We start from the raw sequence: 23,393 nt of genomic DNA on the forward strand, positions 1-23,393 counted from the left end.
GAAAAAATAAGCATGGGGGGGATTAAAAAAAATCCCGAAAATGCACGGTTGTTCTGATTGGCTGTGAGGCATATCCGGTTAGAGTGAAGAGCCAATCAAATGTGTCGCTACTGTGTTTTGAATCGGAGGCTAGTTTTAACCGACGCCGTTTGTGGTGAGGAGAAACACCGACGTGTGCGCGGATTTTTTCTTAAAAAAGCGAAATAAACTGTCATACCGGCATGGATTTGGACTCTATGAAATATACAGAATTGCGAAGTCTCGCTAAGGAGCTGGGACTCAAGGCGAACATGAAGGTAAGGAAGCGGTACTTTTTAAAAAAAAATTTGCTTCTAGCGGGGTTATGGTAGATTTACCTTGTATTCGCTAACGGTAGCTGGCTGTTCTCTAACGTCAACGTGTGTTGGGCAGACTACTCTAAAATGCATTTTCCCCGTTTTTTTTCGGCAACATTAGGCCGACAAACTTCTGAAGGCCATAAAGCAGCACTATCAAGAAGAAAAGAACAAAGAGGCGAAGGAGCAGGTAACTTACTGCTGTTTTGTAATGTATTGGCTTTGTTGTCAGCATCTCATGTGCACAGCGCTAATGCGTTTGTGACTATTCCAGGGACAAGATATTAATGATGAAGCTCAGGAGAAATCTGAGGTTGTCCTGGATTCATCTTGCAAGGAAGAAGTTTCCAGCACTACTGGGTTTGTGAACACACGTCGAGGTAAAGGAAAGGGTAACAAGAGAAAAATCTCTGATACTGCGACAATGACTAAAAGCAATGCCAAGATGCCTCCAGTTGCTGCAAAGGTATTATACATTACACTGTATTCAACATAAATACATCTGAACCACTCTATATCCCTGTGCATAGGGTTGCTTTGCAGCTGTTTAAGTTCTTTGCATTCTGGAGGTTTAAAACCTTTATGCTTATTTTTCTTTTTAAGGATGACACTGAAGTTGATGCACTTACTGCACCCTGCAATGCCAGAGGTGGTAAGAAGAGAAAGGTGTCCTCTACAAATGATAAAGAAAAAAATGAGCCTCCTAAAAAGATCCAGACTGCTGACCATGAGGAGCAGCAGCTACAGCCTGCCATTAAGGATGAAGCACCAGTGACTGCTGAAACAGGTTAGCAATAGTTGATAAAAGCTGATACACACTTATGTTTTCTTCCTTGGACTTTATGATCATGTACTTTTGCACAAATTTTACCTTTAAAGGTCTGTGTCCAAAAAAGGCACCAAAAGGGGCAAAAGCTGGTAGAATTCCTCGTCTCCAGCAGAAGAGTAAGCCTTTGTTGAAGCCTGTTACCCCCAGTAAGTTTTGTTTGTTTCTCTTTCAATGATATGGTTGTTTTTGTGCCTGATTCAGCAAAAGCTTTTTTTTGGAGTCTCTGCTATGTACAGCAGAGCCTGTCTTACTTTATTTCAGAGAAATCTGTACATTTTTCCTGTTTTCTATAGATGCACAACTATTTTGCTTGAGTAAATAAAACCTTAATGGATTAAAAAAAACACTACCCCCCCCCCCCCCCCCAAAAAAAAAATAAAAAAATACAATAAATCTTTGAATATTGATTTACATTTTTTGTTTATCCAGATTTCAAAAAACTTCATGAGGCTCATTTCAACAAGATGGAGTCCATTGATTCCTACGTTCAGCGGAAGACGAAACAGATGGAGACGTACAGAAATTCGGTGAAGGAATTAAAGGTGCCAAATCATCTTGGCTTATTTTTATTCAGGAAAAATTAAGTGTAACTTTTACTTGAACTTTATCTTAGTTTTATTTTTTTACCTGTAGAGTCTGTCCGACAAAACTAAACTGCTGCAAGTTGATGGCAAAGCTCAAGTGGTAAGCACCACCATCTACTGGTCACCCACATTTGATGTATTTATCGATTACTTCTGAAGCACACTAATGACACATGTATATAATCCCACAGAGGGCAAATCCAACTCGTGCTTCCATGTTCAGCCCTGCCCCAGTGAACAAGACACCAGGTGGAGAAAACCGCAGGCACACTGTGCTTTCAGCCACCAAAAAACCTCTTGCAAAGGAGGTCACCTCCTTCAGGCCGTCTGTTCTTTCTACTCGCAGGATCAATGTTCGGTGAGTCACCGTTTTATCCTCTGGCCTTTTGATACAACAAATCTAATGAATTTCTTCAGGATCTAATATGTCTTTTAAATGGACAAAAGTACTGAGCCACAGTCTTTTAATCTTCTCATTAGTTATCAATCACATTCGCACAGGTGTATAAAACGTATGACTTAGCTATGCAGTCTCTGTTTGCAAAACTTGTGAAATAATGGTTCATTCTAAAGGATAAACCTGAATTCAAGAGTGGATATTCCAAAATAAACTTCAAGTGGTATTGCAAAGTGGAAACATTCAAGTTTTGTATTAAATGTAATGCTTTAATGAGAACTGTCTACATACAGGTTCTCAGAAGCTACTCATGACAATGAATATAAAAGGTCACTGGTGAAGACACCTGCACGCATGTCACCCTGCGTGGCTTCCAGCACCCCGCAGAAACAGACCGCCAATGGATTAAAGCCCAGCAGTGTCAAAACTGCATCGTTCTCTGCCACAAAAACTCCAGGTACTTTGGCCTTTCAACCCTTGGAATGATATATTTGAAGTATGTTTCTAAACAGAGTAGATGATTTTTTTTATTCCCCCCCCTTCTGCAAGGACCATTTGTTTTCACTGGCAACACAAGCACTTCAACAACGCCTGGCACAAACAAGAAACCCAGCTTTGATCTAAAGGCGAGTCTGTCACGTCCCCTCACCTACAAGCCTCATAAAGGTATAAAAATGTTCTCATTTTCCCTGTTCGTGTGAAACACCATTTGATTGGACAAGATGTAGCATTGAGTTATTTATTTTATACATAGGTAAACTGAAGCCATTTGAAGATGTCAAAGAAAACATGGCCATGAACAAGTCTATCTCAAATCCGCACCAGGAAGCTTACAAACAGCACAAAGTCCAGTCAAGGTAGGTTTTTAATTGACGCTGAAAATTCTCCCATTGCAGTTTGCTCATGCAACATCTCTGAATATCTTTAACCTTATTTTAGGGAGGGCAGGAGAGCAAAGCAGATACAAGATCGGAAGCAGAAGAAAGAAAGTATGCTTGGGGCAAGAAGAGGCCTTGTCATGGCATAAAAATATTGCGCCTGCTCGTGGCCGTTTGTACAACCTGTTGAAGTGTAAATATTTCATTGTCTGCAGCTTCAGTTTCAGCATTTTGTAGCCCCTATAGAAAAGTAGAAGCTTACATGTACTGTCCAGCGTCTTTGAGGTTCAAAACCTGCTTGTCTTTTAAACACTTTTAGCTCAAACTAATCCTTTTTTTTTTTTTAAAAAGAATATTTTGATGTGATTTGAAGTCTGTCCTGTTTTGCTGCATTTTGAAACTAATTAAAAATTTCATTTGCTTTATTACTTTTTTGCTAGAATTGAGGCACTCATAAAAGAGTTATTGACCCAAGATCTTGTCTTTTTTTATTTGTTCTCTTGTGGTATTTAATACATCATTTAATAATAAACAGTCTGCACAAGTCATTAATATTAATAGTTTGAAATCTGTAATGACATTACAGAAATGGTGTCAATATAAGTTCAGATTTTTCCCAACAGTCTGACTGCAGCATTAACCGTTCTTAGACTTCTGGGTTCCTCTTGTATGCTTCATAGGCAAACTCCTCTGTGTGTGCATAATCTTTGCAAACACCAATGAAATCAATTTCAAGCTGGAATGGGCCATCAGCTTTGTCTCCCAAAGTAAACCCAATGGTGTTAACCTGTAAATAGAAATACAAAAAACAATGTGAAGGCCACAAGCTAAAAAGGGATTAGGGTAATGATACATCAGTTTTATCATCACTTTGTGAGGGAATTTTTCTTTGCACTACCTTGTCCAGCCAGACAGGATGCTGGTCATCTTGTACCCTCCCTCGATGTGTAAGGAAGAACTTAGAGAAAGGTATCTGCAGAAGAGCATTTGAAGTCAGGCTGATCAACATATTTGATACTATCATGCCTCTTAAACAGACCTATATAGATTTGTTAAATAATTTTACTTTAAAAAAAAAAAACTTCACCTTAACATCCTGCCAGTAGGGCCCTCCTCTGGTATATAGGAAATAACAGTATATGTCATCCTTCTGGTGCGAGAAGTATGTTTCTGCTGAGACGTTAATCATCCATGGGCGACCATCACCACGTACACGTAATTGCAGAGTGTTAAAACTGCTCCAATCATGGTGTTTTTTTCTATCAAAGGAAGCCTAGAAGACACAAAAGACTTGGAAATTGTCATTTACATAAACTTTCATTGATAAACTGCAATGGGGGAACCCCCTCCTCCCCTCTGCATCCATCCTATATTATGTTCTAAAAGAAAAGTAATCACTGGAGGGAGACTAATCTCTCTGCGCTACTGAATTCAACAAAAACATGGTATTCAGCAGTTAACACTAACCAGAGGCTGCTTTGAGCGCATAGTGCAGTATCCACTGTAGCGTGTTTCTCCATCTCGTGGGGGAGTAGAGCTCAGTGTCCCGTACAGAAAACAGGTATTATTGTTCCTTCCCAGCTTCAGGTAAGCTTCACTATGGCCTCCAATCTCACGATCAGAGGACACCGTCCACTCCCTCAGGCTCTCTGGACCTCTGAACTCCCATACAACTCTGTTCTGCTCCAGCATGTGCTCAATAATCGGTTTACCCTCAGGGCCAACCCAGCGGTCGGTAAACTCCTTTTTCAGGAGTGTGAAATGCTTCTTTATCCCCTCCAAACCTTTTGAGAAATTAAAGTTAATCTTTTGCCAGGCAAACTTGGTCTTTTTGGGCTGGCCGGGTCGTCTGTATTCACCCTGGATCACAGCTCTTTTGGGCACAGTGAGAGGAATGATGGAGGGGAGAAGCAGCTGGTGGTGGAGGATGGTGCTCAGCAGCCTCCCAGAGGGGAGGTGTGTGATCCTCGGCAGGGACATTTCAACGCTGATCTGCAGGTTTCACTGCTGAGATACAGAACACAGAGTAACAGAGTCAAAATGAATATAAACAAGAATATGTTTCTTAAAAACAAAATAATGGCCTGACACACTTTAAACAATATTTATATTGTTTTGTATAATTATCCAATAGAGGGCATTTAAAATGTCCCACTTCAAACAACTATATTTATGAAGAAAAATGAAAGGTTTCTTGTTTGAATTATGTGTTCATGGGGTTTCTTCACGTATAAACCCATTTTCACACTTGCTCCCATATCGGCAAGTGTGAGCAGAAGTTTTGGCAGTTTGCTGGTCTGGAGCCTTCACATGTGTGTTAACACAATGCTGGTGAAAAATGACATTAGCAAAGATCATAAAGAAGTTTCTGGAAGGGTTTTACACCGCGAAAGATTATTCACAAGAGGGAAAACATTAAAGACAGAAAAATTCAACCCAAGACACTTACTAGATTAGGGAGGGGCATTTCTATAATCACACTCTCATTTCTTAATTCAATCACCTGACTCCAAGTTGTTTCGGGAGAGGTCATGAGGAGGTTTACTTACTTTTTTCTGTCTACACAGTTGGTGAATAAAGACTGTTACCTCTAAGTCCTTAGAATTAAAATTGATTGTGTGCTATTCGTTTAGAATGACTGTCAGATACATTTCGAACTATATTTGTCTAAACACAGAAACTAATCAAAAGCTTAACCATACTGGAATGATTGAAACTGTTTACTCCGTGGAAATAATTACATGACGTAAACTACAGTTAATAACTTAACACAGTGTAAACTGTTTACGTTTACCTTGACCACGATGTAGAAGCAAATGTCTCGTAGACACATCAGGGCTTGTTTGGGTTAGGTTTCATCATACACTATGCTATGAGGAACAAAAGAATATATAGACTGCTGGTGTACGCTGTCCCAGTAAAAATAGGTAACCCAACACGACTGAAATTCCTTCAGCAAACCTTCGACCAGAAATGTCACTGAATGAGCCACAAGGTAATCACTGAACACAGCTTCAGTGCATCAAAGATTACTGTCCTGACTCCTGTACTCATATATGGTTCCTCTCTCTGCTAACTGTATATGCTCTTGTATCCAGCGGTTCCGTTTCTGCAGTATGTTCTTTAGTTGAATCTTCTTATTTAATACACAGGGACCAAGAACAAAAAAAATTGTTATATCTCACTTAAACATGTTTTCGTCAATCAAGCTGTTAATACAGGCGCGCATGCGCATTGCCGCCTTTGTGTGATCGACTCCGGAGTTAGCCAGGTAGCAGCGACAGCTATCGTAGAGAACATTACATTAGACGACACAGTGGTAGCTAGTGGGTTAGCTCTGCAGCTAATCATGGTGAATGTAAAGAAGCGGAAAGGTCGAGTCGTTATTGACTCTGACTCCGAAGACAGCGCTAGTGACGATAATTTAGATCAGGTAGGTGTTATTTTTACCCTTTTCCCCATCGGTGGATTCTGAAGTTGACAACAGTTTGAGGCTGACGCTAATGTGTGCTAGCTGATTGCGTTGAGTGGGCCTATTTTATTTACAACCGTTGTTTCCTTTGTGATAAAACACTCAAATCTTAACACGGAGCTAGGTTTCTACTAAGCATTTACGGGTTTCCGCATGGTACTGGATAAAATGGAAAGTGTTTGAGTTTGAACAGAGTCAGCTCGTTAAGTTATGAAAGGTACCCAACGCTTGCAATCATGCAGTATTAAGTAGCCATGAAAATGCCGCGCCGTGGGCCTTTGACTGGTTTCGAGCCGTAAGCTGCGTGACTGCAGTCGTGCTCTGTTGAATAACTGGTGCGTTAGCGTTCAGACTAAACTGGAATGGAATGTGTTGGAATTTTTTTTTTGACAAAGTGAAATCGTTCTGGAGTCGCGTTTGGTTTAGTCAGAACATTATCTCCTGCATGACGTCATGAGACGAAGTTCTATTTCGGTGGTGTTGTTGTCAAACTGGAGCTGGCAGAGAAGCATGTCAGTCTAAAGACCTGCCAACGCTGTTCACATCACCTGTAAACTCACGTGTATTTGACCCGTCTGCTTTTTTCCTCGAGAAAACAAAAACGGTGACCACAGAAGATCAGACTGGGTCAGTAAGACGAGCTTCTTTGGTTGCTCAAACCGTCAGTAGGTTTGATCGTGCGTGTTTTTTGACCAAGTGCGGATTAATATAGTTATCTTCAGTAGTGGCACGGTCTTTGTGGATTTCGAGAAAGCGTGTGATAGGGTGCCATGAGAGGATCTGTGGTGCTGCATGAGGAAGTCAGGTGAGGCTGGTGCAGGATAATGTATAAGGACACAGAGACAGTAGTGAGGTGTTTGGTAAGAGAAAGGGTTTAAGGTGGGGATGGGATTACATTGGAGATCTGCTCTGAGCACCTTCTTCTTCTCAGTGTTGATGGACAGGTTGACAGGTGAGATCAGGCAGGAGTCTCCATGGACTAAGATGTTTGCAGATGACATAGTGATCTGTATTGAGAGCTGGGAGCAGATGGAAGTAAGTCTGGAGAGATGAGGAATAAAAGTCAGTAGAACCAAAACAGAAAACGTATGTGAACGAGAGGGAAACAGGTGTAACTAAAGCTGCAAGTGAAGATACATGCATTTAAATACCTGATGTTAACCATCCAAAGCAACAGACAAGAGATGTGAAAAAGAGAGTAGAGATGATCACTGATCACTGGGAGTGATCAGAAAATGCCAAGATTTAAGAAAATAAAAAGTACATCAAAGGGACAATTCAGATTGAGCAGTTTGGAGACGGTTAGAAATGGTTTGGAAATATGCAGATGAGGGATAGTGGATATATTGGAGGAAAGGCGTTGAATATGAATCTGTGAGGAAGGAGAAAAATAGAAGCCACAGATGTAGTTCATGGATGTAGTAAAGGAGTACATGCAGGTATTCTAGGGATGGTGTGAGCTCAAGGCAGATGATCCACTGTGGTGAGCCTTAAAGGAAGCAGCTGAAAGAAGAAGATTTGAAGAATGAGGTGTCGAATGTTACCAGAGGCATTGCTAGGATCTTGAAACTTTGGGTGATTAAAAGGACCCAGAAATATTTTGGATTTTCACTTGATAGCAGCAACTTTTTAAAGTTGTTAATTAGACATTATAGTAAAATATCATACTCTATAACAGTTGTGATCAGGTGTGTTAGCCTGCCTTTCTTTTTTAAGTACGCAATCAGTTCTCCTCCTGTCCTGGATATAAAAAGAATCAGTATGCACTAATCAGACTCAAATATTCTTCTTATTATGACACACTTTGAATAAATAGACATGCATAGCTCTGAATAGCCCAACAAATGTTTATAGGGTAAGTTACATAAAATGCACACAGATGGTTAATTTTTTCCTTCTAAAATATGATTATTCACACAGTATATAGTTTTGTGTCAATAATATTATGTTTGAAAAAGTAATCTATGCTACATAGTAAATTGACAGTTTTTTGTATAGCACTATTCTATTCTGAGGACTCAAAGCGCTTTATACATCTTGTCTCATTCACCTATTCATAAAAGCACCTTTTCTATGGTTAAGTGCTTCCTATCTAGCGTTCACACTCCGATGGATATATCTGAGAGCAAGCTGGGGTTAGTATCTTGCCTAATGATATTATCATGCAGACTGGAACAGCTAGGGATTGAACAACCAACCCTGTGATTACCTCCTGAGCTACAGACACCCACAGAGTATATATCCATATTACTTAAACGTAAGCACTGAGGTTCATTCTTGATTTTGCGTATGCATAATAATTTAAGATCTTTTCTTGGCAATCATGAGCTTCACAGCATCACACTGTAACCATAGTTACTCATTGTCATGCATGCCTGTTTACACAGTTTGTGAGAAAGACGACAACTCTGCTGCTGTTTAAGCCTGACATTAATCTGAGCAACATGCATCAATTCATGTTTACAGCATGATAATGTTGTTGGTGTTTCTCAATAGTACCCTCATGGTCTGAATAACCAAATTTGTTTTCTAATTGCACTAGAAAATGGATGTGTAAACGTCTGTGAATCCGTGGCACAATGTGTCAAAGATGACAACCAGAACATGTAGGAGAAGGCATTTTAATAAGCCTCTAATTCACCAACCTTATTTTGTAGCCAAGGCGCCGTTCTTCTCATGTCCAGTCTCTGCGCTGGTTCTTCCTGCAATGCTATTTTGAGATTGGTTCCTGGAACTCCTTTTCTGAGCACTTCAGTGTGGATATTAAAAGTTTCACCATGGACCTTAAACACTCAAGCAACATTCACAATGAGTATAATCGCTGCTGAAGAAACTTGGTTTGAGTCTCCCAAAGATTGAATTTGAGTTTTCATTGGAAGAGCCAGCAGTTTCCAAACCCAAATAAGTTAGGTCATTGCAAAATTTAAATTAGCTAAATTTAAGTTAAGGTTTTTGATTTTTTTTTTTTTACAAATTGAATTTCTAGATCTTTTTAACATAGAGATGAACCCTCAAATTAGCCCCAAAGCAAACATTTCAAGACAGTGGTGAGGAAAGATCCTTTGTAACAGGAAGAGACCTCCAATAGAAGCAGACTGAACAGAGTTCATGGATATGTGTTTGGCCAAATTGGTGAGGACAATAACTGCAGACGTACATGCCTTTATTTGGGTACAGGTAAAAAGTAGAAACTGCAAGACTGAGAGGACTTGTTAATGATATGGAGCAATGGTGAAAATATGCATGATAAGCTAAAGAGATGCCCTCAGTGTTTTGGAGGACCTATAGTAGTATAACAGGTTGTTTTCACAGGCATGTGGCTGTGAATCTTTCTTAACATCAACTGCAGGAGCTGTATATAAAAATGCGGTTGTTTTTCTAAGCTGAATTGCAAATGTTCTCCACGCTGCTTGCTCTTTAGTACAAATACCACATGTCTTGCTTCATCCATGTGAGAATATAGCAGTTTTGTCAGGCTTTACATTCTTTGCTGCTCTATACAGTCGGTAACCTTGAATAAACCAAATGGAGTCTTTGTTAAACAAGCAAGCTGCTATTGTGAACTTCACGAGAGAAACCATCTTTGATCAGTGTCCCGACTTGATCCTCCCTGCATTATATTATGTCACAGGGAAATAAATTGTATTTAATGAAAGCTCTCAAGTGAGAGAGAGAGAGAGAGAGCATAGTTTTGTTGTTCTTTTTCTACATTTTATAGTAGTGGAGTATGCAGGTTCACTTTCTTTTTGTGTGTTATCAGGTCCTGTTTGAGTAGTTGTCTTGAATAACAGCATTACATAAATGTAGTTGAGGCAAGTTAATCATCAAACTAATATCAGAAGGTGTTTTGAGAAATACAAGGCACATGTAATTTTACTTCTGGGAAACAGATTGCTGCTAAATAATAAGAAAAAGAAGCTTTCCATGGGTTTAATCATTAAATTTAAAGTGTTCTACTTCTGCTGACTTTGTCCCACTATATGAATTTCAGTTCAGTTCAAGTGGCTTGAGAAGTTCTGTCCATTTGTACTGCAGTATGGGTAAATCTTTTTTTTTTTTTTTGACCCCGCTGCTGAATTTGTGTGTTTCTCATTTATAAAGAAGTTCTTTAATTTTCTTGGCTGCTGCTTGGCAACTCAAAGCTTCAGCTCCCTTCACACTTTTCAGACTGGCTAGGTCACTGTATTATCTTAATCTGCTGCTTCTTTAGCCACTCCTGATGCCTTGGTGGTATGCTTTGGGCCATTGTCATGCTGGAAGACCCATCCACGACCTCTCCGGAGTGTTCTGGCTGACGGAAAGGGTCTCTTATCTGAAAATCTTCACATACCAGAAAATATTCTGGTACTTGACTCTTCAATGTAGTGATGTTCTTTACCCTTAGCAGAAAAACAGCCCCAAAGCTTAATGTTTCTACCTCTGTGCTTGGCTGTGGGCAAGGTGTTTTTTGGATCATACTTGGCATTTGTCTTACTCTAACCACGCCAGGTTGAGTTGATGACAAAGAACTTGATTTTTGGTTTTGTCTGACTATAGCACTTTCTCACCAAACCTGTGAATCATTTAGATCAGGGGTGTCAAACTCAATTGCACAGGGAGCCAAAACTCAAGGCACACTTTAGGTCGCGGGCCAAACAAGATAAACATTTATTGAACACACTAAAACAATGTTTTTTTTAAAACATAAATATGAATAAAAACAGACAGGAATATTATTCCAGATTAAAGAAACTTAAAAAAAATAAACTTTAACTTTAAATATTTTGCTCTTCATAAAAATATATCCTGTCAAAATTATGCAAGTTAGAAATATGAACATGCTGCCAAAAACCCCAGAAAAAATAAATGAAAGCATACAGAAGGTTGGAGCCGCATATAGACGGAGCTGGGCATTGCTTCAGGAATGGAACTAATAAACTGTGAGGGCCATTCAGTGTCGTCCTTTGCCTCTAGTATATCATTACACTGCAGCTCCATCTGAATCTGCACAGGTGCAGTTCAGCAAAGTCCGCTGACTTGGTTCAACATTACTTGGCAACAGGGAAAGTGAGGAAGGTTGCACTGGTGCAGTTGTGACAGCTTTACTTGAAATGCCTTCACCGTATCATACATGCCATGTCCATGAACTGACAGATTTCCTTGCTGAGCTCAAAAACTCTATTGAGAATTTTTTTCCAACTCAGCCAACGGACCTCTGTATGATATGGAATGTCAGCAAACTCTGAATCTATTTCCCACATAAAAGACTGAAATTGACGGTGATTTAAACTTTTAGCTCAGATAAAATTTACGGTTGCGTTATGGTGATCATTACATGCTCCATTTTTTAGAACTTTACCACACAGCGTTTTCTGGTGTATGATGCAGTGATATGCTGTTAACTCACCGGTACAGTTCTCCTCCTGCATCTTTACTCGCATCCTGCTGACTAGTCCGCTTTTTTTCACCGCACAACACCGGCGCTCCATCTGTTGTAAGTCCATCAAGTTTGTCCCAGGGCAGTTTCATGTCGGTAACACTTTGACATACCTTTTAAAAAATGTCTTGTTGTTGTCCCCTGCATCGATTCAGTGTTCAATATTTCCTCTTCACGGATGCAGATGGCCAGCTGTGCAATGTTCATCATGTCTGTACTTTCATCCACAGCAAGGGAGTATGCAATAAAGTTTTTGCTTCTTTCACACAACTGTGTTCTTAAATCAGTGGCCATCTCACAAACCTGATCAGCAATCGTATTTCTCCTCAGGCTCACATTTGCCAAAATCTGCGTTTTGTCTGGACACAAGACGTCGCACACCTTCATCATGCAGCTTTTCAGAGTGGTACCGGGCTCATTTGGCTATCTCCTCTGCTACAATAAAACTTGCTTTCACAACAGCTTCACTTTGTGATTTTGCTCTGGTGAAAAAAGTCTGCTGAAATGTCAGATTCTTCTTTAGCTCTTCTACTTCCTGTAGTTTCTGCTCTGCGTTTAGGTTTTTAAGCTTATCCTGACGTTTTGTCTCGTAGTGCCATCTTAAATTAAATTCCTTAATTACGGCCACATTAGCTCCACTAATAAGACACACAGGTTTACCAGTAATGTCTGTAAACATATATTCAGTCACCCACTGGTGCTGAAAGGCTCTGCTTCCAGAATCAACTTTTCTCTCCACCATTGTGAGCGGCTAGCTTCGCAATAACAGAAGTTTGACTTGATTGACGCTGGACTGTTCCCAGTTAGCCTAGCGTTCAGCAAGGAGGCTGCAGCGCTGCATTATTGGATCTGTAGTTTGTATATTATTAGCGCCTCATATCGCCAGGCCATGCATAACAATAATAGTACATCCATACTTGATGGGCCTTGACTTTGACACGTGATTTAGATGTTCAATGGCAAACGTAAGACAGGCCTGTACTAGGGGTGCAACGATACACAAAATTCACGGTTCGGTTCGGTTCGATACTTTGGTGTCACGGTTCGATATTTTTTCGATACAAAAAAAATGTTCATGCCTTTTTATTAATTTGTCATTTATTAAATTTTCACGGCACATTCTGCACCACATCTCTGTGCGTTCATCATTTGTTTGAAGCCAGCTCACCTCCTGCAACCACTTTTCAGAGAATACGCGCTTCTTTTGTGGTTCGGACTCCTTCTGACATTTCTTTGGAGGTGGAGGAACATCACAGTAACTGCTTAAAGGAGCTTCTTCGACATCTTTAAGAGTTCTAAACAAATGTCTGTCCTCCTGAAAATCTTATGTACGCAAACACGCGTTGCAACTTCTTATCTTGTGCGGGTTTTTATTTTGACAGCGAATGCGCACCTGCGGACCACTTATGTGCAGCCCTGGTTATTTAGCTCGTCATATTGCAGCCACAGAAATTCTTTTGTCCATGAAACCATAAAGCTGCACTTTCTTTTTTCCTTATAGTCTGATTTGTCATAACCTTTCCGTTTTGTGGTAAGCTTTTCTTTGGCTGTCACTTCTTCACGCTGACCTGTCTTATTTGGCTCAGCAGAACTAAAATATATATCCTGCTGCTTTTACACACGCACTAACATAACGCTCAGCGATTCTCTGCGCGATCAACCTCTCACATGTTTAAGCTGCGGGAGATTTCACTTGTCATGTTTGCATAGTAAGCTAACGATTGATAAGACGATGTCAGAGGAATTGGTGCGCAGTACTGTCGCTCTCTATACACAGTTCACGCGATTGCAAAGTGAAAGCAAAAAACAAGCGCAAATTCAAACGCGATTTCAGTATGTCACATATTGACAGTGGCCGATGCCAATGACATAATTACCCAGCTACATTTCCAAAAGAATGCAAAAGCATTGACATATATTTTTCCTTCCTAGGATAGGCCGACGGGCAGGGCAGAGATAGATTTTGGTAGCCCGACTGGAAAAAAGCCCCGTCGGGCTAGCGATTTTGCGAGCCCTGTATCTGATTGAGGAATCACTCATCTTTGGAAAAGAGAGTTTATTATGGAGAAATGTCTCTTTCCAAAATAAAAGCTATACTATACGCTTCTTCTGGGCTATATTCTCAGCAGCATATTAAACATATCAGGTCCCCATAAGGAGAATCGTGTGCTAACGGCTGTCTAAATGACTCGGGTAAAGTTTGTAGCATGCTGCTTGTTGTTTTTCTCTGCTTCCACTTGTCTTTGCACTAGGATGATGTCGGAGTAAATGTGCAGTCATATTGGTTGTGTTCCCACTAGTGCTGTCAGCGTAAATCTGAAATGACATTAACGTCACAACACGGCAAATCTCCGTTAACGAGCTACCGCGGATCACCTCATGAGTGGGGCTGGAAGACGTCAACACATTAACGAGCTAACTGCGCTAACACACTAGTTCCCACCAATTGAGCATTGCTGGCACATCCAACATACTGTTTTACTTTTGTCCATGACAGGCTTACCTTCAGGGTCATACATCACATGAAAACCAAAATAGTTCCAAACGCCAGATCTGAATGAGGGTGGGGGAGGTTCAATTTGCCATGTTGCAACTAGCCTAGCTTCTGTCTCGCTAGCTTGCCCTGCGCTCAGTGAATCTGTGTTCGACTACTCCGCCTAGGCTGCACTGTCGAGCGCAGATCCACTGAGCGCTCAACACAGACAGCATCATCAGAAGGAAAGTTGATAAAATAAATTAAAAATGTTGTATCGTTCGATACATATGCGTACCGAACCGAAAGCACTGTATCGAACGGTTCGATATCGATACGAGTATCGTTGCACCCCTAGCCTGTACATGTGCCTTCTTGAGCAGGGGGACCTTGCGGACACTGAAAGGTTTAAGTTCATTATGTGTAATGTGTTATGAATGGTGTTTTACTGACTGTGGTCCCAACTGTCTTCAGATCAAAATAATTGCACCAACAGTTGTCACCTTCTCACTTTCTTGCTGGTGGTCTTGTAGTCCATTCAAGCCTTGCACAGGTGTACAATCTTATATCTGACATCATTTGACAGCTCTTTGGTCTTACTTATTGTGGTCGTGAGATCAGAATGGAAGAAATTGATTCTGTAGGCAGGTGTACTAACCTGTGGAGCCTTATTTCTGGCTGAGCTTTAGTCAATCAAACAAGTACTAATTTCACTCAGTGACATGCAAATCAATTTATAACTTTTATGTAATGTGTTGCTTCTGGATGTTTTGATTGATATTCTGTCTCTTCATTAAAATGGAACAAAATTAAAGACTGTTCAGTTCTTTGTAAGTGAGCAAACTTACAAATTCAGTAGGGAATCAAATAATTATTTCCCTCACTGTAGGTGAACCACATCGCTGTTTTGTCACTTTCAGGAGCTGCTGTCTTTGGCAAAGAGGAAAAGGGTTGATTCGGGTGAGCAAGAAGAACCTGTTGGCAAAGCAGCAGCTTCCACAGACTCTGAGACATCTGACAGTGATGACGAGGTATAGCACTATTAGTATTTACTCTAAAAGACCTTACACTTTTGGACATGTGAGGCACAGGAGACTAAACCTCAATTCTCTGTCAATTATATAATCAAAAGTTACATTTTCATTCCTTTTGTGTAGTGGACGGTCGGTGGCACCAAAGGCAAAAAGAAGGTTAAGCAGGGCAAAGGGTCTGAAAAGAAGAACGCTACAAAGAAGAAGGTTAATAAAGCGACGGCGTCTGGTAGCTCAGATGGGGACAGCTCAGCTGAAAGCTCTGCACCGGAGGAAGGTGGGTTTCTTAATTCAGTGTTCACATTGAAAAAGATTTTCCCTGCTCTTAAATAAGGCTTCTTTGCTACCTTTTAAAAATATATATATATATATATTATTAAGTCACACATCTGTTCATAAGTTTAGTAGCCTTGCTACTAGGCTACTAATGCTACTAAACTGGTGAGCAAAACAGACTTGCACGCGTTCTCATGTTCAAAACATATTCCATGAAGTGTAGAGCGGGACATCCAGACATATTACGAACTGTAGATTATACATCACTACAGTGCTGCATCCACAGGTTTTTCAAGAGGTTAGGATTACATGACTCACTCACTCATCCTGTTTATCTCAGGTGTCTCACAGCAAAGCATCTAAGCTGTTGTTTATTTTTGTCACATTGTCCTGGTGTGAACTGGCTGACAGCATTAAGAAAAACCTGGAAAAAAAATTCTCCTGGGAATTTGTGGTTGTTCACAAATCCAATTCAGTTTTGGTAATCCACTGACATGAAACGGTCTACATTGAGTGAGGAAAAGCCTACAGTACAACTTCACTAAGCCATTTACACTTATTTATTTACTTTTTTTGGGACCTAATTACATTGGCAATGTTAAAAGGATTTAGAACTGCTTCATGGTTAAAAGCTTCCCTTCCAAATTCTGCTTATAAAAGCTGTTTATGACACATTTCGTAGACAAAAGTCAGATATATTAGAATTAAAATCTCACTGATGACGTGTCTAACTTTTTGTTTTGTAATTGATTTGAAAACAGTTTTTTTGTGTTCCCTGTCTCTGGTTCCTTGAAATTTTTTAGGCGAGGTGTCTGATTCAGAGAGCAACAGTTCGTCCTCCAGCTCTGACTCGGACTCCTCTGAGGACGAGGTGTTCAGGGATGGTTATGATGATGACTTGATGGGTGATGCTGAGGACAGAGCTCGACTTGAGCAGATGACAGAAAAGGAGAGAGAACAAGAGCTGTTCAACAGAATTGAGAAAAGAGAGGTGCTAAAGAGACGGTGAGTGGGGAATAAAAATCGTTTATAAAAAGTTGTCTTTGGCATAAATAACTTTTTCTTAGTTGTTAATAAAATCCTACAAGTTATTTGTTAGAATACACTAGAGCACTCCTATTTTACTTCAACAAACTTGCCATACAATGCAAAAACATGGCATTTTTAACTTATGACGTGAGCTCACTGTTTATTCACTCAGGATTCTGCTTGTTTTCAAAGGTTTGAAATCAAGAAGAAACTAAAGACAGCAAAGAAGAAGGAGAAGGAGGAGAAGAAGAAAAAGCAGGAAGAAGAGCAAGAAAAAAGGAAGCAATCTCAGGTTCAAGATACACAAGTGGTGAGTCTAGTTTCACACACATCTAAAACAATATTAGACACACTATTAGGGCTGGGCCATATTATACTGTTCACGGTAATACCGGTACAATGTTGGGCAACGATAAGAAAATAAAATATCGCGATAGAATATGGGTAAAACGCGCATGCACAGTGCCTTTGTTTTCATATGCACATGGCTGAAAAAGCATGGCGGCAACGGAGAATGAGAAGGGGGGGGGGGGGAGCGGATCGTTGAGTGAAACTGATGAAACAGAATTGGTTTGTAAAAATGGTGCAACTTCAGTGATGTGGAACTGGTTTGGTGTTTGTCTGTCAGATACCCACCAAAGCACTTTCTTTTGTAAAACATGCAAGCGGGCCGTCATTATTGCCGTATTTGTCGGACTAAGGTGCTCGTAAATTTAGGAGTAATCTGGGTCCAAAACTCCGTCCGCTTTAGGTCCCAAAGTCAAACGAACACTGCGATATCTGTGACGTCTTTTAGTGCCTTTTACTGTATATAGTAACCATCTGTATATAGTACAATTTACTCTTCTATAATACATTGGGGTGTCTAATTCAACTGATTTTCCCCAGTGTAGGATTAATAAAGCCTCTATCTATCAATCATTGATAGTCTTGCCTAAATAAGAGCTTGAACTGAACTTAATAACTTAATTTCACTCAGTAATTTGAGTGAAATCTGATGCCTCCTCATTTCTGCCTGGTATGAGAAGGGGTGGCATTACACGTTGTCTTTATCATATTTCTAATTCTAACCTCTACATGCTCATGTCTGCAGGTCATGTCCCACAACAAGGAAAGACGATCCAAGCGTGATGAAAAACTTGACAAAAAATCCCAGGCTATGGAAGAACTAAAGGCTGAACGAGAGAAGAAGAAAAATAAAACAGGTTGGCATGCTTTGTACTCCTTTGTGACAGGTTGTTGTGCCAATCTGATTGTCTTTCAAACGCTGACGTGTTGTCTCTTAACAGCGGAGTTGCTGGCTAAGCGTCAGCCGCTGAAGACGAGTGAGGTTTACTCTGACGATGAGGAAGAAGAGGAGGAGGATGATGACAAGTCATCTGTCAAAAGCGATCGCAGCTCCCGTTCATCATCTTACGATGAAGACGAGTAAGTGTATCAACCAGTGCATTCACCACAGTGCCATCACAAGAAGAGCAATGGTCAAGTTTGATGCTTTTCTCTTGATTCTGACTAACTTTTTAAACTGTGTTCTGCTACCAGAAAAGAGGAGACTCCACCAAAGTCACAGCCCGTTTCCCTCCCAGATGAACTCAACAGGATCCGCTTGTCCAGACACAAGCTGGAGCGCTGGTGCCACATGCCCTTCTTTGCTAAGACTGTGACTGGCTGCTTTGTAAGGATAGGAATCGGGAACAGCAGCAGTAAACCAGTTTATAGGGTAAGCTTATATTCTCGTTACATCTCCTCAACCACCAATATATTATTGTAAGGTTTATTTATTTATTTTGGAAGTATTTTTACTTATGTTTGAGTTTCTTGTTCCCTTGTTGTTGAAAGGTTGCTGAAATTGTTGATGTAGTAGAGACGGCAAAGGTTTACCAGCTTGGATCAACACGAACAAACAAGGGATTACAGTTAAGGTAGGCATACTGTCATGGATACATGGATCATTTAGTTTATGGTGGATATTTATTTATGTTATTTTTTCTCCTGGTTTCCAAAAACACAACTCTTAATGTTGTAAATCATCTACAGGCATGGTGGTGACACACGGGTTTTCAGGCTTGAGTTTGTATCAAATCAAGAGTTCACAGAAAGTGAATTCATGAAGTGGAAAGAGGCGGTAGGTGATTTTGTAAAAGAAGAATGTTTAAACAGTCCTAAATATATAATCGATAAAGTGATGCTGAAATGTGTTTCATCGATTTTTCCCAGATGATTGCTGCTGGAATGCAAGTACCAACTCTGGATGAAATCACCAAGAAAGAGCAATCCATCAAAGAAGCTCTCAACTACAAGTTCAATGATAAAGACATTGAGGATGTAAGTCGTTTTTTTTTTTTTTTAACTAGGTCTTCATTCTTTTTTCTGACGTCATTAATTATGAGCGGTCATAAAAATGTTTTGTCTAAACTCTCTGCAGATTGTAAAAGAAAAGGACAGATTCAGGAAAGCACCACCAAATTATGCCATGAAGAAAACGCAGTTACTCAAAGATAAGGTAAAAGAAAACCAGTATTATTTTTTTTTAAACTCCAAGATAATGAATCAAGAAAATGTCACCCTGATAACCTGTAAATCTGTACCAACAAAACATGGACACTGACAGCAAATGTCATTGAACTGAACTTTGATGAGAGACAAAGGCTAATCAGGCTTACCTTTTCATTTCTTTTTCTTTTTTCTCTTTTGGTCTGAAGGCCATGGCAGAGGAAAGTGGAGATGGTGAACGAGTGAAAGTGATCCAGGATGAACTGAATGAGCTTGAGGAAAGGGCAGAAGCCCTCGACAGACAAAGGACCAAGAACATCTCTGCTATTAGGTACACAATCTACACTTATAAGCATTTTACTGTGTTTAATAAAACGGCTATGCAAAGTTCCTGAATTAAAGTACACAGTTTAAAACACTCATTTCTTTAAATAAAGTTATTGTAAACTACAGAAAAACAGCTAAATTGTTTTGTTGGTAGTCCCAGGCATTATGTTTAAAAAACTTTGTGTGATATGTAAATACAGTCCTTTATCGTTACTCTGTAATGACGTTAAACTGTTCTTTTGTCACCCAGCTACATTAATCAGAGGAACAGAAGCTGGAACATTGTTGAATCTGAGAAAGCTCTTGTGGTAAGTGTTCACCTTCTTAAACAGCACCATATATAGCCATCACAGTCTCAGATGAGCTATAAAAAAAAAGAAGCTATATTACATAATGCAATTACTCATTATTCATAACTTTATGCTAAAATATTGACAGCATAACACCATATTAATACATCTATGGATAGGAAAACCACCAATGACTCAAGCATCAGGCTATAAAGTCTGTTTTCTTACACTTGGAGTCTGTTTTTGCAGCATTTTATAAAAAAAGGTACATTCATAATCTTCCTCAAAGTGCTTCCTCATGTCAGGTGTTTTCTTAATCTGGTGCTGCTTTACTGTGACCGTGTTCAATATCACTGTGGTTCACTTCAGGCATCTGCCAGCCTAAGAGTTTTATACTATAACACCTGTATGTCCAAGACAACCTGCAGAGGCTTAAAACCGTCACGTCCTATTGCATGTGTAATATAAATAACATACCTATGAATTTTAGGTATTGCTATGTTTCATAACATTAATTATTTCCCAACAGGCTGAAGGACAAAATGCCAAAAACCAACAAATGGATCCTTTCACACGAAGACAGTGCAAACCCACCATGGTGTCTAATGTAAGTATTCTATAATAAATTTATCAGATTGGATAATTGTGCTTGTTTAAACACACTGAAATAACACGTGCCTCATTTTCACAAACACTTATACCTGAATCATGAAGGTGACAGTTTAAATGACTGAATTGTTATAAATAAGACTGAAGACATGCTTAATTATGTGCATGCAGCATAACAGCAGTCTGAAATGTCCCTAAACTACCACTACTTCTACTTCTGTTGATCTGATCTGTCACTGTGATTCTTTTAATTTGGCAGGCCAGAGATCCGTCAGTCCATGCAGCTATTCTTGCTCACCTAAACCAGAAATATGGCTCTGGTTCAACACCAGACAATTCAAGTCCAGAGAAGAACAAACTGGTAAGCAGGACCCTCCCTGATAACTCATAAAAACTATGCCAAAACTGGTGTTGAAGTTTGGCTTTATCCAAGGAAAGATATTTTGAGATAAACTCAACTTTTTGAAAGACTAAACTGAGTTCAGCACTGTAGTGTTTTTTTGTGAATTCATGAATTATAAGCTGTCATATTTAAAATAATGAAAACAAAACTATTATTTTAGAATATGGCAAAACTATAGCAGAAAATAATGTATTTTTCTTTGAGGTCTTGTTAAAAGAGATTGGACTGGAAATGAGTACTAACCTGAACTGTAGCTCTTTATCCTGAAGAAATCTTTACTTTCTTTGTTTTAGGGTCAAACAAACCCGAAAGACAAAGATGTTCCGAAGCCAACCACCGACCTCTCGGAAGACTTGTTTAAAGTTCATGACTTTGATGTAAAGATTGACCTACAGGTTCCCAATGCAGGTGAGACCCTCGTTTTAACCTTGCGTGCTTTTTGGTACTGTTGAAGCTATACGACCTAGATGTTCTGCTTACTTGGAGCACAAGGTGAATGCCAGTGTGTATCACAGTGATATAGTGAAGTTGTGTAATTTTGCTCTTTGTCTGCAGAGGCGAAGTCTCTGTCTGTGAGCTCTAACGCGTTGCCAGTGAAGGACGGCGCTCCCCGCAGGTCCCTCAACCTGGAAGACTACAAGAAGAGGAGGGGGCTGATTTGATGTGGCAGAACCTCATCGAGAACCCACATTGCATGTGTAAGCAAGAGTTTGTGTGTGTGTGTATGTATGTGAGTGAAAGTGAGAGACTGGGTGTTTGTATGTATGAGCAAGAGCGAGAATGTGAATGACTCCTGAAGGATGTGTGTTTAAATGATGATAAAATAGACTGTTCATCCAACACAAAGGAAATACTGATTAAACGGAGACAACATTTTTCTCAAAGGATCTTTCTCGGGAAAAAGAAAAAAGAAAACCTTGTCCAGTTATGTTTGTTTTTTGGGGTTTTTTTGTTCTTTTTGCATTCACAGACAAACTTGTATACAGAGTTTGTTTGTTTGTTTTTTAACGTATTTAACTTCTCTCCTACTCTTCTGGATCTTCTGGAGTCAACTCCCTTTTTTTTTTTAAATTTTTCTCCAAGAGGACAAAGACAACATGGCGCTTGTGGATTATTACCTTGAACAAGGAACCTATCTTAGACAATTTAGGTTGTTTAGGCATTTTAAAGTCTATGGACATCTTCGGATTTGACCAGCTTGTTCTCATCAGTAATAAATTAAAATAGTACATTTTTCCCCCTCTGTATGTATGAAAATCTGCACTTGCATTCCATCCTAAATTTCAACAGCATTGTGGTTATTTGCAGAGTTCTCACTATCGTCATCTCTGACTTAACCACAGTGTTGGCCCTTCATGAAAAATGTAAAACGTTCAGTACAGGTCAGCTGGACATCTGTCACTTTTTAATCAACCTAAATAAAGAGGAACTCTTTTCTATGGCCGACCTTATTCTAAGTGTTGCTTCATTTTTGGTTTCCCTCGGTTGGTTGTTCATGGGATAACTCCCGTGCCCTCAACTCCCAGAGCAGATTCTATGTGTTACTGATTGTGTCCATAGTCAGTTCCTGTTTTGATGTGGCATGCCATGTAAATATGCATTTTTGAGTGAGTGCGGAAAAAAAATAAAGGGGCACTGTTTCATAACTTCTGTGTCATTTTGTCTGTCTTCTGCATGGACTACACATGAGGGCAAGTGAATATACAAAGTTAGAACAATGTTTCCAAGTTTCAGGAACTGGAGTTAGAAGTAATCATCAAGAAATTTAAAGAGAACCTTCAAGTACAGAACAAGAAAGAGATTTCAAAGACTGGAAAGAAAACTAGTGACAGTTTTGTCTGGATACAGCTGCCAAGACATGAGCAAATGAATTGTGCCCTCAAAGAAGACAGTCACATTCGATTGTATGCTAGTGCCTCACTCAAAAGTAAGAAAGCAATAAACTGACAAGTGTTATTCACCATTTGTGTGAATCAATGAAGCCAATAAAAAGGCTGGAGTTGATTCCAAATGTTGAATTTGTATTTGACAACTCAAGTAGGAAGTCCAAAGACATGCAATTAATTTTTAATATCTTAAATACTTTTGGTCTTCTGAAAATGAGGTACAATGTACAAAATTGATAAAACTTTTGGTAAACCCCTTGAAATAAAACTGAAAGTCTGCACTTCAATAATATCTCGATTGTCTTAACAAAATAAAGTACTCTGGCATTAGTCTGTAATTTATTTCTTATTTGTTTTCCCAGTGTTTAGCTTCATTTGTTTCAAACGGCAAGCTTTTATCCAAAGATGAGTACTTTATACGTGTTTATCCGAATATTAATTAAAATAGGATCATATTTAAACTTAAAAACTATGTTTAATTTCCTTAAATAAAATAAAGTAAACAACTTACCAGTTGGTCAGGTCTTCGCCTCCGCCTCCTTCTTCTTAGTATTATTGTTGTTGTTGTTGTTGTTGTTGTTCTCCATTAATTTATTTTTATTTGCAGTAAAGTCCTTAACAGATGTGAGTTCTGCGTTTTGGAAACCCCGTTGGTTAATTTTCGA

At 39.5% G+C, this 23,393-nt stretch overlaps 3 protein-coding genes across 5 annotated transcripts; 2 read left to right on the forward strand and 1 right to left on the reverse strand.

Moving 5' to 3' along the window:
• Positions 1-19: 19 nt before the first annotated feature.
• nusap1 (nucleolar and spindle associated protein 1) lies at positions 20-3,362 on the forward strand. Its single transcript, XM_085143353.1, has 12 exons — positions 20-296; positions 457-525; positions 610-801; positions 939-1,122; positions 1,215-1,310; positions 1,594-1,706; positions 1,798-1,848; positions 1,940-2,106; positions 2,439-2,602; positions 2,695-2,811; positions 2,900-3,002; positions 3,085-3,362. The coding sequence occupies exons 1-12, from the start codon at positions 222-224 to the stop codon at positions 3,170-3,172; spliced, it is 1,419 nt and encodes a 472-aa protein (XP_084999479.1). The 5' UTR covers positions 20-221; the 3' UTR covers positions 3,173-3,362.
• Positions 3,363-3,370: 8 nt separating this feature from the next.
• On the reverse strand, positions 3,371-6,117 carry ndufaf1 (NADH:ubiquinone oxidoreductase complex assembly factor 1). 3 transcript variants are annotated; one of them, XM_085143363.1, is made up of 6 exons: positions 5,818-6,117; positions 4,883-5,030; positions 4,491-4,807; positions 4,111-4,296; positions 3,922-3,996; positions 3,371-3,810 (listed from the first exon to the last, which is right to left on the reverse strand). In XM_085143363.1, the coding sequence occupies exons 2-6, from the start codon at positions 5,001-5,003 to the stop codon at positions 3,670-3,672; spliced, it is 840 nt and encodes a 279-aa protein (XP_084999489.1). In that variant the 5' UTR covers positions 5,004-5,030; positions 5,818-6,117; the 3' UTR covers positions 3,371-3,669. The 3 variants fall into 3 exon arrangements, with proteins under 3 accessions (XP_084999489.1, XP_084999488.1, XP_084999487.1); XM_085143362.1 differs by having other exon boundaries at positions 4,491-5,027; XM_085143361.1 differs by having other exon boundaries at positions 4,491-5,030.
• Positions 6,118-6,247: 130 nt separating this feature from the next.
• Positions 6,248-22,488, forward strand: rtf1 (RTF1 homolog, Paf1/RNA polymerase II complex component). The gene is made up of 18 exons (XM_085143351.1): positions 6,248-6,456; positions 15,305-15,415; positions 15,542-15,692; positions 16,495-16,696; positions 16,913-17,030; positions 17,814-17,925; positions 18,010-18,148; positions 18,263-18,440; positions 18,560-18,642; positions 18,758-18,845; positions 18,938-19,045; positions 19,146-19,223; positions 19,423-19,544; positions 19,791-19,848; positions 20,360-20,437; positions 20,699-20,800; positions 21,136-21,250; positions 21,398-22,488. Exons 1-18 carry the CDS (start codon positions 6,373-6,375, stop codon positions 21,502-21,504), a joined length of 2,034 nt encoding a protein of 677 aa, XP_084999477.1. The 5' UTR covers positions 6,248-6,372; the 3' UTR covers positions 21,505-22,488.
• The last annotated feature ends 905 nt before the right edge of the window (positions 22,489-23,393 follow it).

Source organism: Neolamprologus multifasciatus, chromosome 19 (assembly GCF_963576455.1).
Source record: "Neolamprologus multifasciatus chromosome 19, fNeoMul1.2, whole genome shotgun sequence".
Lineage (NCBI taxonomy): Eukaryota > Metazoa > Chordata > Actinopteri > Cichliformes > Cichlidae > Neolamprologus > Neolamprologus multifasciatus.